Source organism: Mesoplodon densirostris, chromosome 15, assembly GCF_025265405.1.
Source record: "Mesoplodon densirostris isolate mMesDen1 chromosome 15, mMesDen1 primary haplotype, whole genome shotgun sequence".
Classification (NCBI taxonomy): domain Eukaryota; kingdom Metazoa; phylum Chordata; class Mammalia; order Artiodactyla; family Ziphiidae; genus Mesoplodon; species Mesoplodon densirostris.
The window spans coordinates 12838685-12858547 of NC_082675.1; the positions used below are offsets into that span (position 1 = coordinate 12838685).

The 19863-nt window shown below is 36.9% G+C and overlaps 1 protein-coding gene across 2 annotated transcripts in view; it reads left to right on the forward strand.

The window, feature by feature from the left end:
• MED13L (mediator complex subunit 13L) overlaps positions 1-19863 on the forward strand; it is a 294830-nt gene that overhangs the window by 19394 nt on the left and 255573 nt on the right. For both annotated transcript variants that reach the window (XM_060119709.1, XM_060119710.1), the window contains exon 2: positions 17405-17642. In XM_060119709.1, coding sequence (XP_059975692.1) covers positions 17405-17642 — 238 coding nt within the window. The remainder of the gene's footprint in view (positions 1-17404; positions 17643-19863) is intronic.

Here is a 19863-nt window from a genome sequence, read left to right on the forward strand (position 1 = left end):
ATCTTCCCGGACCGGGGCACGAACCCGAGTCCCCTGCATCGGCAGGCGGACTCTCAACCACTGTGCCACCAGGGAAGCCCCCATATTGTTTCTTAGGTAGGTAATTCCTTTTTAGTGCTAAGTTGTAGTCCCTTGTATTGATAAACCACAGTTTGCTTATCCATTCATTTATTAATGATTATGAACTTTAATGTACTGGTTTTTGTGTGGGGCATATGTTTTTATTTCTGTAAACAACCAGGAGTGCCCTTGCTGAATCATGTGGGAAATACAGTTTTCACTTTGTAAAGTACTGCTCAACTTTAAAAAGATGATTGTACCGTTTTACATTCCAGCCAGCTATATATGAGTTCTAATTGCTATTCCAGGGTAGCAAAGATTTCCTCTTATGATTTCTTCCAGAAGTATCACAGTATTCATTATTAGGTTTAGGTCTGTGATTAAGTGATCCATTTTGAGTTTTTTTTTGTGTGTGGTGTGAGGTAAGGATTGAAGTTCTTTCTGCATGTGGGATATCTAGTTATTCCTGCATCATTTGTTGAAAAGACTATATGTTTTTCCTATCACTGTCAAAAATCAATTGAATGTATGTGTGTAGTGTGGCTTGCGGGATCTTAGTTCCTCTACCAGGGATCAAACCTGGGCCCTCCGTAATGAAAGTGCAGAGTCCTAACCACTCCGGCAGGGAATTCTGCCAGGAAATTCCCTGTATTCTGTTCCTTTGATCTACATGCCTCTTCTGCCACTACCACACTGTCATGATTACTGAAATCTTACAGTATATCTTAAAGTCAGGGTAAATTCCCAACTTTGTTCTTTTCAAAATTGTTTTTGCTCTCCTGGGTACTTTGCATTTCAATATAAGTTTTAGAGTCAACCTGTCAATTTGTTAAAAAAAAAAACAAACAAAAAAAAAAACAAAAGAAAACAACCTGCAGGGATTTGATTGTGATCTTGTTGAATCCATAGATCAATTTGCAGAGAATTGATAGGTTAACAATTTTAGGTATTCTAAGCTGTCAACATGTTCTGGCTCTCCGTTTCTTTAAGTCTTTAATTTCTGTGAACATTGTTTATAGTTTTTGGTGTACAGGTCTGCAACATGTGTTATCAGGTTTATCCCTTAGTAGTTCATGTTTTTCAATGCTCTTATAAGTGGTATTGCTTTTAAATATTATTTTTAAATTGTTCACTGCTAATATGTAGAATATAATTAACTTTTGTATATTTATCTTACATACTATGTAAATTAGCTAAACTCAATTACAGTTGACCCTTGAACAATATGGAGGTTATAGGAACCAACCCTCCCCACAGTTGAAAAATCCGAGTATAACTTATAGTCAGCCCCACATACCCACAGTTCCACCTCCACAGATTGAACTAACCACGGATCATGTAGTACTGTAGTATTTTTAAAAATCTGCATATAAGTAGACCTGCACAGTTCAAACCTGTGTTGTGGAAGGTCAACTGTATTAGTTTTAGTAGATCTTCTGAAGTCCTTTAATTTTTGTAAATGTACATGATGATGTTGTCTGTGAATAAAGATGATGTTATTTTCTTCCTTTCCAATCTGTATGCCTTTTATTTCTTGCTTTATTGCATTGATTAGGATCTACAGTACAAAGCTGAATAGAAGTGTGTTAAGAATGTACATCCTTGCTTTGTTCCTGATCTTATGTGGAAAGTGGTCAATTTTTCATCATTAATTGTGATATTAGCTGTAGGTTTTTGAATATCCCCTTAATCAGGTTGAGTAAGTTCCCTTTAATTCCTAGTTTGCTAAGTCTTTTTACCATAAATAGGTGTTGGCTTTTATTTTATTTTATTTTATTTTATTTATTTATTCATTCATTCATTCATTCATTTATTCATTTATTTATTTATTTATTTATTTATGGCTGTGTTGGGTCTTCGTTGCTGTGCACGGGCTTTCTCTAGTTGCGGCAAGCGGGGGCTACTCTTCGTTGCAGTGGGCTTCTCATTGCAGTGGCTTCTCGTTGTGGAGTATGGGCTCTAGGCGTGCGGGTTTCAGTAGTTGTGGCTCACAGGCTCTAGAGCGCAGGCTCAGTAGTTGGGGTGCACGGGTTTAGTTGCTCGCGGCATATGGTATCTTCCTGGTCCAGGGCTCGAACCCATGTCGCCTGCATTGGCAGGCGGATTCTTAACCACTGCGCCACCAGGGAAGCCCTAGGTGTTGAATTTTGTTAAATGTTTTCTCTGTTGATATGATCACAGCACAGGTTTTGTTTTGTTAATATGGGGAATTTTATTGATGGGCTTTTGAACTAAGCTTGATTCAAATTACATTGATGGGCTTTCAGACTAATGCAACTGAGCTTGAATTCCCAAGATAAACTCTATGTGAAGGGTATGTTATTTTTATATATTGTTGGATTTGATTTGCTAGTATTTTGTTACTGATTTTTAAATCTGTGTTCATGAAGGATATTGGCATGTAGATTTCTTTTCTTGTAATGTTTTTGGTTTTAGTAATGTTGGTCTCTTAAAAATGATTTGGGAAGTAGTCCCTCTGTGTTTTGAAAGTTTGTGTAGAACTGGTGGTATTTCTTAGATGTTTGATAGAATTTACTAGTGAAGCCATCTTGCCTTGGAGAATTCTTTGAGGGAAGATTTTAGTTTATGAATTCCATTTCTTTAATAGATACAGGGCTGTTCAGATCTTTGTGTGTGTGTTACTTTGGTAATTGTTGCAAAGGACTAGTCCATTTAATCTAAATAGTTTTAATTATTGACATAGCATTGTTTATAGTAACTTCATTATCTTTACAGTGTCATTATGATGTGAAGTAATTTCTCATCTTTTATTCCTGATGTTGGTAATTTGTCTTTTTTTCCCCTCTCTTGATTAACCTAGTGAGAAGTTTGTCACTTTTATTGATCTTTTAAAATAACCAGCTTTTCATTTTATTGGTTTTCTCTATTGTTAGTCTGTTTTATATTTCATTTATTTCTTTTCTTCATCATTTCTATCAATTTACATTTGGCTTTATTTACACCTTTTCTAGCTTCCAAAGGAAGAAGCTTAGAGCAATTTTATATCTTTCTTCCTTTCTAATGTAAATATTTAAAGCTACAGATCTCTCTTTGAGCACTGTTTGACTTGTATCCCTCGTATTTTGATATATATTTTTTTCATATTCAGTTCAAAATATTTTCTAGTTTCCCTTGTGATTTTTTGGGGGGTGGTTCTATGCATTATTTATAAGTTATTTATTTACAGATTTTGTGGGGGAGGGGAGCATTAGAGTTATTTTGTTAATTTCTAACTTTTCTATTCAGAAGTTTCAACTTTTAAAAATATATTGATAGGGGACTTCCCTGGAATCCACCTGCCAATGCAGGGGACATGGGTTTAATCCCTGATCCGGGAAGATCCCACATGCTGCGGAGAAACTAAGCCCGTGCGCCACAACTACTGAGCCTGTGTGCCACAACTGCTGAAGCCTGCATGCTCTAGGGCCCGAGTGCTGCAGCTACCGAGCCTTAGTGCTGCAACTGCTGAAGCCTGCGCACCTAGAGCCCGTGCTCTGCAACAAGAGAAGCCACCACAATGAGAAGCCCGCACACCGCAATGAACAGTAGCCCCCACTCACCACAACTAGAGAAAGCCCGCACGCAGCAGCAAAGACCCAACACAGACAAAAATAAAATGAAGAAAAAAATTAAAAATATTTTGATATTTATTTTATGGCCCAGCATATGGGTTCTCTTGGTGAATGTTACATGTTCATTTGAAAAAAAAAAGTGTAATTTTTTGTTGAGTTATAATGTTTTATAAATGTCAGTTTGGTTATGTTGGTTGATAGTGTTCACGTTTTTCTGTATTTTTATTGATTTTCGGTCTACTTGTTTTATCAGTTGTTGAGAGGAAACCTGTTGAAATCTCCAATTATAATTCTGGAGTTGTCAGTTTCTCCTTTTAGATATATCTGTTTGTACTTCATATACTTTGAAGCTTTGTTATTAGGTACCTACGCATTTGGGATTTATGTCTTCTTGAAGATCTGACATTTTTATCATTATAAAATTTCTCTCTCTATTCCTAGTAATAGTATTCTTGGAGTCAAGAGGTATTGGTATATATCCAGTCACTGCAGCTCTCTTATAAGTTATGTTTGCACGATGTATCTTTTTCTACCATTTCACTCTTAATCTAACTTGTCTTTAAGTGCATTTCTTGTGAGCAGTATGTGGTTGGGCCTTTAAAAATTTTATCCATTCTGAGAATTGATATCTTTTAATTATAGTACTTAGACTATATTTAATATAATTATATTGATATGATTGAGTTTAAGTCTACTACCTTGGCTTTTTTTTTCCCTGCCTGTCCCATCCATTTTTTGCAGCCCCCATTTTATTTTTGTCTTTTTCTACTTACTTTGGATTATTTTGAGGTTTTTTTTTTTTTTTTTTAAATGAGTCCATTTTGTCTTCAGTATTGGTTTGTTAGATATACCTCTTTGTTTTACTTTTTAAGGACTGGTCAAGAGTTTATAATATGCATCTTTAACTTATTTCAGTTTGCCTTTAAGTAATACATTTTTTCATTTATAATGTTAAAACCTTAGAACAGGGCTTCCCTGGTGGCTCAGTGGTTGAGAGTCCACCTGCCAGTGCAGGGGACATGGGTTCGTGCCCCGTTCCGGGAAGATCCCACATGCCGCAGAGCGGCTGGGTCTGTGAGCCATGGCCGCTGAGCCTGCGCGTCCGGAGCCTGTGCTCCGCAATGGCAGAGGCCACAACAGTGAGAAGCCTGCGTACCGCAAAAAAAAAAAGAAAAAAAACATAAAAAAACCTTAGAACAGTATACAATCCATTTTCTCTTTCTGGTCTTTGTTCTGTTGTTGTCATAAATTTTTCTCCTATATCTAGTATACAGTCCATGATCCATTATTTTTACTGTAAACAGTTAATAGCTTTTAAGGAAAATTTTAAATTAGAAAACATGTTTTGTATTTATTTATATATTAACTTTCTGGTGCTTGTTATTCTTTTGTGTAGATCCAGGTTTCCATCTATTTTCCTTGTACTGGAAGAACTTTTTAAAATAGCATTTATTCTAGTTACATTTATTAAAGTGAAGTTCCATTGCCTTCTGTTGAGCTAAGAAAATCTGTATTTTACCTTCATTTTTGAAAGATATTTGCTTGATTTAGAGTTCTAGATTTGGAGTTTTTTTTTTTCTTTCAGCTTGTTCCATTGTTTTCTGCTTGCATATTTTCTGATGAGCAGTCTGTTGTAAATATTGTGTTTGCTTCTGCTTATGTAATGAGTCTTTTTTTCCCCTCTCAACAGCTTTTAAGATTTTCCTCTTTATCACTGGTTTTCAGAAATTTAATTGTATATTTTGATTTTTTTTCTTTTTTCTTTTGGTTTATATTGTTTTGGGTTCACTGAACTCCTTGGTTCTGAGATTTATTGTTCTCATGAAACTTTGAGACAGTTTGGCCATTATTAAATAATATTGTTTTTGGTTTTGTCTTTGTTTTTTTTTCTGGTCCTCCCTTTCCCCCTTTGTGTGCCAGGACCCTAATTACATGTATGGTAGGCTACTTGATATTATTCTGACTGCTTCAGCTTTACTCATTATTCTTTGAGTTTAAAAAAAAATCTCTATTCTTAAGCTTGGATAATTATATTGTATATTTTCAAGTCCCCTGATCTTTGTTTTGGCAGTGCCTAATCTGTTAAATCCATTCAGTGAATTTTTCATTTCGTATTTTGAATATTTGAGGACTAGAAATTTTTTGGTCTCTTTTTTTTTTTTTTTTTTTTTCCTTTTGCGGTATGCGGGCCTCTCACTGCTGTGGCCTCCCCCGTCGCGGAGCACAGGCTCCGGACGCGCAGGCTCCGGACGCGCAGGCTCAGCGGCCATGGCTCACGGGCCCAGCCGCTCCGCGGCATATGGGATCCTCCCAGACTGGGGCACGAACCCGTATCCCCTGCATCGGCAGGCGGACTCTCAACCACTTGCGCCACCAGGGAGGCCCTGGTCTCTTTTTTTTAATATCTTTAATTTCTCTCTTTAAGCTTGTATTTTTCTGTAAATCCTTGACCATACTTATAATAGCTGTTTTGTTTTTTTTTTTTTTTTTCCGGTACGCGGGCCTCTCACTGCTGTGGCCTCTCCCGTCGTGGAGCACAGGCTCCGGACGCGCAGGCTCAGCGGCCATTGCTCAAGGGCCCAGCCGCTCTGCGGTATGTGGGATCTTCCTGGACCGGGGCACGAACCCGTGTCCCCTGCATCGGCAGGCGGACTCTCAACCACTGCGCCACCAGGGAAGCCCAATAGCTGTTTTTAAACTGATTTTTAATTCCATCATCACACTCATTTCCGGGTTTGTTTCTCTTCAGTGATTTTTCTCCTGGTCATGTGTCTCCTTTTGCTGTTTCTTTGAATGTCTAGTATTCTTTTATTGGATACTAGACATTGTGAGTATTATGTCATTGAAAGTCTGGATTTTGTTTTTTCTTTTAAAGAGTTGGATTTTGTTTTGGCTGGCAGTTAAGTTACTAATAGGTAAGATGATGATCATACTACCAGATAAGATGATGGTGGTGGTGGTGGTGGTGGTGGTTGAGGCCTGATTATTAGGTTGGGTTAAAGCAGTCTTTATGTCAAGCCTAGGTTTCTCACTTAAGAGGCTTGACTTTTCTGTGGTCTCTATCTTATGCCCAAGGTGTTTAACAATGTTGTGGGTTTTTTGTTTGTTTTTGTTTTTAAACTGGCTGTTCAGAACTAGATTATTTCCCAGCTTCAGCTCCCCTCCCTGTCTCCCCCCGCCACCCCCCTTCCCCCACCCCAGCTTTGTGTGAGCTGTTGGAATGATGATAGCTCTCTAGTAGTTCTTTGCCCGGCCCCATTGAATTTTGTTGTTTGAATGTGCAACTTGGTATTTAGGGACAGTCTCAAAAGAACCCCTATCAGGTCCCTGGAGCTCTTTTTTTGCATAACTTTCTCCTTTCTGGTGATCTGCTTTCACATATTCTAGCTGCCTTAGGCTTTATAGAACCTACTTCATTTGTTTTCTTTCTCTCAGATATTCTTCCTCTGTGTTGTTTGCTGTCCAATGTCTGAAAACAGTAGTTTCATATTTTTTTGTCTGGTTTTCTAATTGTTTATGGTGGGAGGATAATTCTGGTGCTTCTTATTTATATTTTAAATGTCATATTTGCCTATGTATATTATCCTAGCTTAGGGATGAGCAGACTTTTTCTTAGAGAACCAGAGAGTTAATTACTTAAGGCTCAACACTGTGGTTGTAGTGGGGAAGCTGCCACAGGCAATATGTGGTGTAGTTGTGTACTAATAAAACTTAATTTACAAAAACAAGTTGCCTGCCTGTGGGCCCTAGTTTGCTAACCCCTGAGCTAGTTGACTGAGATACAAATGATATTAGAGTTATGAAATCTTATGCTTGAAAGGAAGGAATCTTTGAGATTCATATTTCAGGTTTGAAAGGAACCTTATAAATCATATTGTTTAAGCAGCTCTTTGGTGTTTGAAGCCACATCTACTATTGACCAACTTCTCCCTAACCCCCCATATCTATGATTCTCAGGGATGTCAGTCAGGGGTTTTTTCTTGAGTGAGCTCTCACTGTTGTTGTCTTAGTTTTTTCCATTTGATTCTCTGCTACCACTTGTGTTAGTTCTGAGCAAATTGAATCCATCTTTCATTTATCTGTCTTCTGTGTAACTGAAGACTTTTCAAATTTCTTCAGAATCTTAACTTCATATTAAATTCATTCAACTATGGCTTTATTATTTTATTTTATTTTTGCTGTTATGTTTATTTGCTTGAAAGGATTGAACATGAGGCCATATAGCCTGTAGTCATTTGACATGTTTAGATTTCCTCACTAACCCAATCCTTCATTTGTTAATTTGTTCCACCGTATGTAGATTCCTCTCAAACTCTGGAGCTAGGAGTTAAAAGCAACATTGACTAGTGACTCTTATGATCTGTTATGTAGGATCTAGATACTACACTTCTATCAAAGTAGCTTATTAAGATGGCAGTAACTTTTAAAATAGTTACTTGACCTTGTTTAATTGTGTTAAAGTCATTGTCAATAAAACCTTGGCCCTTTTCACTCATGCTTATGCTAAATTCCACTTTTTATCCTTATATTTTTGAATTAATATTGGTAAACTGAGGGCTGGAAAGAAAATTATAGTTGAGGAAAAAAGTTATTATGAATCAGCAAAAGTATGTATGTGTTAGAAAGCGTCTTTAATCTACAACTTTATTGTATGGAAAGTTATCACATTGCATTTCTCACAACATGAAAATACCATGTTAGATGAGAGTCAGATGAGAGGCCCAATGCCCTGCTGTCCTCATCCCCTCTGCGGAGGGGATCCCTGGTAAGCCACTTAGCTCGGAGTAGGAAGAGTTTGAGCAGAGCTAGGTGGAGGGAGCGGGGGGGGGGGGGGTGGAGCATGCAGCTGGAAGTGTGTCTCTGCCCAGCTAGAGTTTTAATAGTCTAAAAATGGAGAGAAGAAAGAGACAACTCATTTTAACACCTGGTAAATAACTCTTTGGCTTTTGCAACACAATTTATGGGATGCTAAGTTGTTCTTAAGGTTAGGAATTTGTCTAGAATCAGTCTATAAAAATGTGTAAGTGAGTTCTCATAATAGTAACTTTTTGTATATATTAAATATATTTTGTTACCACATTTTGATTAGTTAAAAAAATTTTTAAAGCAGAGTGGTACTCCGACATAGTTAAGGAATCAAATAGTTCTACAAGGTTTTTTTTTTTTTTTTCCAGCTGTGCCAGGCAGCTTGTGGGATCTTAGTTCCCCCACCAGGGATTGAACCCAGGCCACGGCAGTGACAGCACCAAGTCCTAACCACTGGAGCACAGGGAATTCCTAGGTTTAGTGAATAGTGTTCCCCTACTCCTGGCCCCGGTTTTACCTTCTCCAGAGACACACACGTTCACCTACTTTTGTTGATTATCTTGATTCTTAAATGTTACTAAATACTAAGTTTATAGTTATTTTAGGTTTTAAAAATGTGGATCTTTCACTATTGAAGATGAGGATTTAGCTTATTCTCTCTCCCTCTTACTAAGCAAACATGCCTTTTTCCATCCTTCCATTTTACCAAAATAGTTGTATAGTAATTTTGGTTAGCTTAATATTCAGTGTTAACATTCACTTGATTATGTTAATGTATGGCAAAGTCATGCAGTAAACTCTGATTACTTTTCCTTCTCTGTGTAACTCGAAGATAGTAATTATCTGGGTTTTGTTTGTTTGTTTGTTTTTGGACTGTTTACTATGTATTTTAAACTAATTCATCCCCAAACTTTTTGCCTATTATTTGAATCTTCTTTTAAGTCTTTCAAATATCAGGTGTTCTTTCAGTTTCAAATTCTTTAACAAAAGTCTTTCGTGGAGCCGTCTGACCTGTCATAATCTGGATTGGTTGCCCTCTACACTGGTGCACAGTTCACAACCTGGAATCATCTGATTATTGACTGTGATCTTAGGGATTTGTTTTGCTCCCTCGGTGTTGGATCTATTTCCTAAACCTCATGGCTTCTTACTTGGTTTATTCCCTCCTTTTGGTGGGGTATACCTACAGTAGCTTCCTGGGAAAGGGTGCCTTTTTTTTTTTTAAAACACCTTGCTTTTTTTTTTTTTTTTTTTTTTTTGTGGTACATGGGCCTCTCACCGTCGTGGCCTCTCCCGTTGCGGAGCACAGGCTCCGGACGCGCAGGCTCAGCGGCCATGGCTCACGGGCCTAGCCACTCCACGGCATGTGGGATCTTCCCGGACCGGGGCACAAACCCGTGTCCCCTGCATTGGCAGGCGGACTCTCAATCACTGCGCCACCAGGGAAGGCCCCACCTTGCATATTTTGAAATGTATTTATTCTGCTTTTACACTTGATAGATAATTTAGATTGCCATAGATATCTAGTTTGGAGTACTTTTTCTTTAGAATTTTGGAGCTATTGCACCATTGCCTTCTTGCTTCTAGTATTACTGTTGAGAAGTCAGAAATCCTTCTGATTCCTGATTCTCTGTATGTGTCCCCTTTTTATTACATGGCAACTTTGAGGCCCTTCTCTTTGTCTGCAATGTGTTGAAAGTTTACAGTAATATGCTTTCTGTGAGTCTCTTTTAATCTGTTGTTCTGGATACTCAGTGAGCCCTTTCAATCTAGAAATTCTCATTCTTCTCTCATCACCCCGGCCCCCCCGGAATTTTTATGAATTATTTTATTGGTCATTTCCTCTTTTTCATTTTCTCTGTTTTTTCTTTCTGAAAGCTCTTGTATTTAGTTTTGAACTTCCTGGGCTGCTCCTATAGTTTTATCTCCCCCCACCCTCCTATTTTTTATGTTTGTTTATTTGCTTTACTTTATGGGGGAAACTTTATCTTCCAGACTTTCTGTGGAGTTTTATCATTTCTGGCATCATTGTTTTAAAATTTCCAAGAGCCATCTTTTAGGTCTCTGTGCTTCTTTTCTGAAATAGCATCCTGTTCTTTTTTAATGGTTGCACTATTTTATCTCTTTGAGAATATTAATGATAGATTTTTAAAAAAGTTTTCGTCTCCCGATGTAGTCTGTTAACTCCAAGTCACTTTTCTGTATTTTTTTTTTTTTTTTTTTTTTTTTTTTTTTGTGGTACGCGGGCCTCTCACTGCTGTGGCCTCTCCTGTTGCGGAGCACAGGCTCCGGACGTGCAGGCTCAGCGTCCATGGCTCACGGGCCCAGCTGCTCCGCGGCATGTGGGATCTTCCCAGACTGGGGCACGAACCCGTGTCCCCTGCATCAGCAAGCGGACTCTCAACCACTGCGCCACCAGGGAAGCCCAACTTTTCTGTATTTTTGTCTCTATAATTCCTCAGTGGTTTTCCTCAACTTTTTAGTAATTCCTGGTTATCTGTTTATGTTTAGGAAAGATGGACTAAAAAACTGCTTCGAAGTAGTATGGGAGTGACATTTGTTTACTGTGCAGTTCACTGATTGGGGTGGACTCTTTAGTTGGGAAACCTTTGATGTCATTATCTTGAGGTCTTTTCTGTTGAGCTGTCAGTTTTCCCAGAGAAGACTTTTCCAGACTCCTTTCTGGGGGATGAAAGACTGGCTGCCAGCTTTCTAGGTGCTTAGAGGGAGAGGGTTGGAGAGGGTAATTTTTGACCTTCATTCCGTACGTGGTCACCTGATGTACTGTTTTCTGGTTTCCTGCCTTCATCTGTGCCTGTGTCCATGAGTTCAGATACCCTGTGTTTTACTGGCCCCAGAGAATACCCTTCCAGTGATTTGCTACTGTAAAGACAGGCAGTGGGGAGGGTACCTGGGTTCTGAGTGTCTTCTAAGCAGGCTTTCAACTAGTTTTCCTTATTTGCTCTTTTCTCTGCCTTTCTACTTCCACAAGATACCTCCATATCTGTGGGTTCTCCATTTGTGGATTCAATCAACTGCAGACCAAAAATATTCAGAAAAAAATTCCAGAAAGTTCCAAAAAGCAAAACTTAAATTTGCTTCGCACCTGCAACTATTTACATAGCATTTACATTGTTTTAGGTATCATAAGTAACCCAAAGATTACTTAAAGGATACGCATAGGTTATATGCAAATACTATACCATTTATATAAGGGACTCGAGCATCCACAGATTTTGGTATTTGTGGGGCATTCTGGAACCAATCCTCCGTGGATACTGAGGGACGACTGTACCTGTATTTATGATTCTGTGTATATTGGGTTGTAGCTCCGCTTTCTCCACAGCTTTCTTTGGTATTATAAGTCTCTTGACCTCTTGAGCATCTGCTTCTTACCTTTCAAAACCTGGATGCGCTCATCTCTACTACCTACCATTGTGATTTTATGGTTTAAGGGAAAAAAGCAAAACAAACTTCTTTACTGGGTTTTTTTGAGGGATTTAAGAGAGAGCAAAAGCAGATGTGTGTGTTTACTCTGCCGTCTTTACCTGGAGCTGATTAGTTATGTTTTAACAGACGTTTTCTATGATCCTGACTTTTTTCCTTCCTATGACTCCAGTTGAGAGGTGACTTAATATGTTTGTTAGCTGTATTTCCTTGGTCTACTAGCGTAGTAACCCTATCACAGGAGGAAATGAGGTGAGGCAGACTTGGAATTTCCTAGTATACTCATGTTAGTCTCAAGTGATCACAGCTGCCTTTTCGACATACCATCCTAGAATCCTGCCAAGGATTGATATTAAGTTAATTGTTCTGTAGGTGGAGAAATCTTCCTTTCGACCATTCTTGAAAATTTATAATATCTTCTGGTCGCTCTCCTATTCCCGCTGATCATTGTAAGGCATCTAATAAGGGTCAGTCTCATTTAGAGGTTGCCTTTGTGAGTGGGATGTAATTAGCCTGGGTCAGGAGACTTGAACTCATTTATAGTATCTAGGTCAACCATATCACCTTACAGGCCAGGAAGCCAAGGTGCCCAGAGATGGAGATTTCCTGATATTGTTTAGGTAAATAGTTGAAAAGCTAGGACTTGAACCTAGATCTCCTGACCTGCAACCAGTGTTCTTTCCATGCTACTACACCCTGGGTTCATTCTTAGCAAGTTATGTTAGTTTTATTCTATTCCATGACCTCTGAATACAGGTTTAACTTTGGAGAGCCACACTGCAAGTATATGTTGGTCATGAGGGATCTGATTACGATGGGTAGTGCAAATAAATGACCTCCATTGGGAAAATTTATCAGCTCATTTCCTATGTATAGTACCTAAAGAATAGGATATTAAGAATCAATATAAATTTTCTTTAAATACATTCATGTCATAAGAAAGTGCATTTATCCTGATTCTGTTGTAATCTTTTTAATTAGAACCATTCTGTAATGAACTTCTGTTTAGGTCGGGGTAGTCTCTGCCAGTTAAGTTCAGCTCCCGGAGGATGCTGACTACCTGTACAGCTGATACCAGCCACTGCTGAGAAAATTTTCCTCCAGTCTCTCTTGCTATTAGAATAGTTATTTTCTTGGTTTGTTATACATATCCTCTAAAAATTAGCTTGTGTGGGTATGGTCTTATAGTGGTAACATGTAAAGAAGGCATGTAATTATCTGAGTGAAATAAAACAGGTCTCTCCTATTTATGGGATGGTGTAGTGGGCAGTCTTATACTAGTTTTCTTTTTTCTTTTTTTTTCTTTTTTTTTTGTGGTACGTGGGCCTCTCACTGTTGTGGCTTCTCCCATTGCGGAGCACAGGCTCTGGACGCGCAGGCTCAGCAGCCATGGCTCACGGGGCCAGCCGCTCCGCAACATGTGGGATCTTCCCGGACCCGGGGCATGAACCCGTGTCCCCTGCATCGGCAGGCGGACTCTCAACCACTGCGCCACCAGGGAAGCCCTTATACTAGTTTTCTTAATAACTCAGGAAGAGTAAAGAAAGATTCAGGAACTTTCTTAAATTAGAAAGTTTGGCCATGAGCTCTTGTCATTGCTAAATTGAGTTGATGACTGTTTCTTTGTACTATTTTATAATCCTCTAGGGCTAATTTTTACCATTAGTCCTGTGAAACAGCATGGCAGAGCGGAAGGAGTTTATGCTTTAAATTCAGTTATGCTTTAAATCCAGTTATGTTTGGGATCTGCCAGTTGCTACCTGTGTGGTTATTGGAGAACTATTTGAGCTTTGTGTTTCTGATAATTATTTTAACTGTTTGAGAAGATTAGAAATTATATATGAAGACACTAGTATGGTGCCTCATATTAGAACTTCTATGTGAAGACCCTAGTATGCTGCCTGGTATTAAGTAGGTGATGAATAAATGATGATGGTTGTGGTTATTGTTCTACCTATGCGCAGTACTGATTTTTTTCCTTGCATATTTTTTTTCCGATTCTATATTTTAAAAACCATGTAATCTTAAACTTAAATATAAATATGGATTGTTCATCTTTGACAGTGAGAAATAATTGCATTTTTGGGATAATTTGCACCTAGAAATATTTTAAAGTGTTGCTTCAAGAATTTTGAGTTTTGGAAATACGCATTTGTCAGAAATTGGGCCAACAGGACTTTGTGTGGAATTGATTTTTAATTATAAACATGGTCATGGTATGTGAAGATATATTTTAATAGTGTAATTGAATATGCATCCATGATAGGATTTTTTTTTCTTGGACAAAGTGTTTCAGTCATTTTTCCTCTTAATCAAATATTAACTCAAAATTTAAAGCTAAGTCTTTGAATATTCATTTTCTACCTAGGTATCTGTTAGGCTTGAATGGTGTTTCATTGTTACATTTTCCAGTGAAGACTGGTATAGTGATATTTAATTTTAGTTTTAAGGTAAAGGAATAAATTGTTTTTAAATGATTGGACATTTTTAGTACTTCTGGCTGAATTAGTTATGAAGAGATTAAGTTTGTAGCCTTGATGTTATGTCACTTGCATTTGTATTACATCACTTGCTAGAACAACTCCATAAAGATATAGAGCAGGTGGCAGCGGCTTTCTTTTACCACTGAGACCATAGAAGCACTGATAGGAAGTTAGTGCAAGTGCTGGGATTAGGAAACCATTCTTCTGAATCAAAGCCAAGTATTTTGTCTGCTGAACCATGCTGGGTGTTACAGGTGAAAGTATTCTTGTGCTTAAGTTGCTGTTCGTAGATTTTCTTGGGGACTGACTCACCTGATATTTAAATCTCTGATGTATCTTAATTTTCTAACCTTTTAAATATGGTTAATGTAAGCATTAGTGATTCATATTTATTGGTATATTTTCCTCCTCTTCTCTTCCTCCCCTCCACTTCCTCAGCATCCTTAGGCACAGAACACTAGCTTAGGTGGTATAAGAAAAGTTAGTCTTCTAGTTGACTTTTCTGATTTCAACTGCCCCCACTTAGTCTTATTTAGTTTCCTTCTTTGATATTTATTTAAAAATTGATCTTAGGCTTTCTGATTAAAACATAAATAGACATACACACACACTGCTTTTATTTGAGGAAATGAACTTCTATGATAGAAAAACAGAAACGATGTGAACAGACAACTAAAGGGAAGTAGTACTACTACACTAGTACTACTAGGAATGAACCAGTATCATTTATATTTTTTGCCATGTGCCAGGCACTGTCCTAAGTGCTTTCTGTATATACTAACTCATTTAATCAACTCTGAATACCATTATTCTCATTTTACCGATAAGGTAACTGAGAGACAAAGATTAAATAATTTGCTAGGTACTTGCTACTTTCAGCTAGTAAGTACACAGCTGGGAATCAAACCCAAGAAGACTGGCCCCAGGTTATACTTCTGATCAAATACATGATAATAATTTCCTCTTAGTAGAATGAAGACTACCATTTGGTACAAGGGCATATCATTTTATTAAATCGACAGGTATTTTAAAAGATATGTAGTTTGGCAGGAGGTTATTTGTATGGGTGAGACTACTAAAAAGCAGTATGGTAGCATTCTTTCATGAGTCCTAAAATATTTGTATTCTTTGGTAATTCTACAGCAAGTAATCTCTCCTAAGGAAAGTAATCAGGAAAATGATGTTCAAGGATGTTCCCCAATTATAATAATTATAATAGTGAAAAAGGAAGATTGTCCAGTTGTTATGGAATAAATTGTTTTCTCCAAACAGTGAATAGTATGAAAACATTAAGAATTGTTTTTGAAGAATAATTAGTAATATATAGAAATATTTATAGTATGAGAAAAAGGATATAAAACCATGCAGTATGATTCTAACTTCAGAATGTTTAAGTACAGAAAAACAGGAAGAACCTAAAGTACGATGCTAATAATTATTTCTGATGTGATTATGCAGAATACTTATTTCTTGTGTGATTAGTTTATTCTTTGAACTTTTTCATTGGCCAGGTAGTTCTTTTATAGCTGGAGGAAACCAAGTGGTACAAAAGGAAAGCCTAAATGATGCCAATACAAGTTCTTATGAAGAATATTCATTAAAGATTAGATTTCCATATCTCATAATGTGAAAGGAAAAGTTAGTGACTTTCAGACAGTTTTAATTTGGATATTATTATTTTTGGAGTCATTTTTTAAGTGAAGCTTTTTTGGGGGATTGAAGAAAACTGATATTTTTTTCTTAGAGATGTTCATTATAGTGATTGTTTTAGCACTTTAAATTTGTTTCAGTTACGGTAGTAGAAGATGCAGTTATTTTTCTCCCCTGTGGTACTTGTTTTTTGAAAAACAACTTTTGACAAAAATTACTAACTTGATTGTGGTGGGAGGGTGAGGAGGGGGGGACTATGAGTGAGTAAGGATTAAATGCAAGGGACACATGGACTGTTTGGTACAGAATTATATTATGGAATCAGTTTTACTATCAGTTTTGAATATATAGTTGTAGTTTATAGTTATTTAAGTAAGGAATTTAACTTTTGTTTGTGTCGAAACATCCTTGAAATTTAGTTCCTTTTAAACCTAAGATTTAGAATTTTTAGAATACAAATCCATGTAACAGAATAAAGACAGAGGATCAGCTGTCAGCTGGTTTAAAGTTACCATGTTTTAAAATGTGTTTAAAAAACAAAAGAGGAAGCTATGTTAGGGAATTGTTACAGAAGCAAAGCTTTTCTGTGTGCTACACGTTAAATAACATGAATAAATTGCTGATAGCTTTCCATCCGTTTTTTTTTTTTTTTTTTTTTTTTTTTGCTGTACGCGGGCCTCTCACTGCTGTGGCCTCTCCCGTTGCGGAGCACAGGCTCCGGACACACAGGCTCCGCGGCCATGGCTCGCGGGCCCAGCCGCTCCGCGGCATGTGGGATCTTCCGGGATCGGGGCACGAACCCGTGTCCCCTGCATCGGCAGGCGGACTCTCAACCACTGCGCCACCAGGGAAGCCCTCCATCCGTTTTATTAGCAGGCTATTTTGGCTTTCATAGTGAAGCACTGTGGTACTGCATACTGTTTCCCTGGTTAAAAAGGATTTAAACTGTAGCTTCTGGATGGGACAAAATTGAGGAAATTGTTCGAAAGAAATTATTTCAATTCTACAAACTTATTTTTTAAACTCTTACTTCATTTCTAAATATAATTTATGAAATAAGGCATAATAATATACAAAATTTTATTTATAGGGACTTTAAAGTAAATGTTAGGTAAAAAATAGTTCAACAGGAAATAATTATCTGTTTGCTCTATTTTGGTATTTAATATAAAGAGCTATGTAGAAATCTCGATAGGAGGAAATGAGTTGTTTTCCCCTTAAGAGAATCAAGGGTTGACATAAATTTTTCAGTGGAAGAAATCTTACTATATGAGGTATACTGTAAATATTTATTTTAGTAAATTTATTTATCTGTATGGAAGCCTGTTTTTAGTGTTAAGTAAAAAGAACAGTCAAAACTGTTGTAATTTTCTTTACTTTTTCCAGGCTGAACTCACGGGAATCAAATGGCGTAGGTACAATTTTGGAGGGCATGGGGACTGCGGACCCATAATTTCAGCCCCAGCCCAAGATGATCCAATCCTGTTAAGTTTCATCCGCTGTCTGCAAGCCAACTTGCTGTGTGTATGGCGTCGTGATGTCAAACCAGATTGCAAAGAGTTATGGATATTCTGGTGGGGAGACGAACCCAACTTAGTGGGTGTAATACATCATGAACTACAGGGTAAGTTTTTTGTTTTTTCTTAAAAATTAATTTGTATTGTATATTTTTGAACAGTGGTAAATTCTGAAAAGGTTATTAAGACTTGCTGAGAAGAAAAATCCAAGTGTTTAATGGGTTGTGTGTCAAAGGAACATCCTTACTCTCAGCCCTCTTCTTTCCACCCCCGTTTTTTTCAAATTTTCTTGTCCTTTCTCAGTCATGCTGGGCATCAGAACCTTGTGAGCCACTCCTATTAAAGGAAAGTATAGTGTCCCCTGGGTGTTTGGGTTGGGATTGAGGCTAAGATCCACTGTTTTAAAATGATAGTGAAATGTGAGAAATTAGCAGGTCAGTGAAATGAACAGAATTGGTTGTTTTTAGGCTGTTGCTGTTATGGTTTATTGCCAGATGAACTCTGGTGGAAAATTGTAAAGTGATAATAGAAATTTAGTGCAAGCCTTGTTGGACAAAATTATGAGATGATGTTGTATAATATTTTGAAGAAAGATTTATGTAAAGAACCTACTCCGATTTTGGCATAGCAAGTTTTCCTGTGTTTTGTTCCTGCTTTTTATGTAATTAGGTGATTCCAGGAAATATTTGCTCCAATGCTGCCTAATTTTTAGCTTCAGATTACATCTGATATCTGGAAATTTTGAACTAATATAAGAGTGTCATTATTCTGAGCTACTTTTTGTATTTACCACAGATTTATAACCAGAGGAAATTTTATCGATATTATTTGAATTTCTAGTAAAACTTTCCACCTCTTCACCTAAATCTTTCTATCTAGTATGCTAAAGAATTTTTCTAAATCAGGACTAATTCTGATCTTTAGTTAGGGTAGGGCATTAACTCTTTTTGACTTAGTCTCCTAGAGCCAGCTTTTATTATGTCTAAATTACTCTATATTTTATCAATTTGTGGTTGAAAAATTTCAGATAGTGTTTGAAATGTTTTGTTACTTCATATTGTTTTTAAAGGAAGGAGTGAAACTAACTTTAATGTATTTGAGGATCTGTTTATTCTAAAGTGTTGAAATTTGCCTAAAGGATTTCCTGCCAACTTCTGCCTGCCACCTTCCTAGCTTTTCTTTACAGCCATTTTGATCTGTGATGTCTCCTGCCACAACAGCCAGAGGGCAGTAAACCACAGTGGACTAACTGAGCTGTTTACTTTATGGCCCATTTGTTCAACTCAAACCTTTCTCCTATAGTTTTTAGCATATTTGGTTTATAAATATAAGAATCTGTTCTGGGTAAGATTGCTTACTTAGCTGGTTAGTCAACAATATCTCAGAATTATATGCATCTCGAAGCTTATTTCATGTAGTTAGCAGTGAACTCAGGTAAAATTAGTTTTAAACATCTGGTTTCTGGTTATCAGAATTTTTAAAATAAAATACCTCCTGAAAGATACTTATAACATTTATATTTGTCCATTTAAGTATCAAAACATATCTTTTTGTTCTTTAAAAAAATTTTTACACACGTGGTAGAGGAATATAGCATTTTTGTTTGTTTTATTAATAGTTTCATTTTCTCCCATTTTGTGTGATTGTTTCTGACTCTCAATCTCCTTCCATTTTTCTACTCCCTCTTGATGCCTTATGTTTTAACTTTTTGGTCTGGTCTTTATTTGTTAGCAACACAAATCATCATTTTACAGTGATGATGAAACAAAACCCAACGGTTATTTATGCTTATTTAGTTGATGTATAAAGTTATTTATCCATACCAACAAAGCACAGGATCATTGTTTTTAGAAATAACTTATTAAGTTATTGTGTTATTTCTCGTGGACTTTGTTACTGAGTTAACAAAAAGATGTAGGCTGTTTAAATATTTTGTAGCTGCTTTAGATTGCATATGTAGATCCGTTACTGTATTGTTTTCGTGGTAAAGAATTAAGCAAAGATTAACTTCTTTTAAATTGTTTTTGTAAATTACAGAAATACTGCATTTTAATTAGAAAATTAGGAAAGTAGAACCACCAAAGGAAGAGAACAAAGAAACAAAAATCCTGAAGTCCAAAGCAGAGTTTTAATATTTGGTGTTTCTGTGTATAAATGAAAGCGGTACCGTACTGTTTTGTAACTCAGGCCTTTTCACTTAACACTATCTTGTGAATGTTTTTGCCTCATAATGATTACTTTTTAATTTTCTTTCCTTTTGAGTCTGAAAACGGTGTAAACTATTTATTTTTTTGCGTGCCACCAGGGAAGTATTACAGTGATGGAACA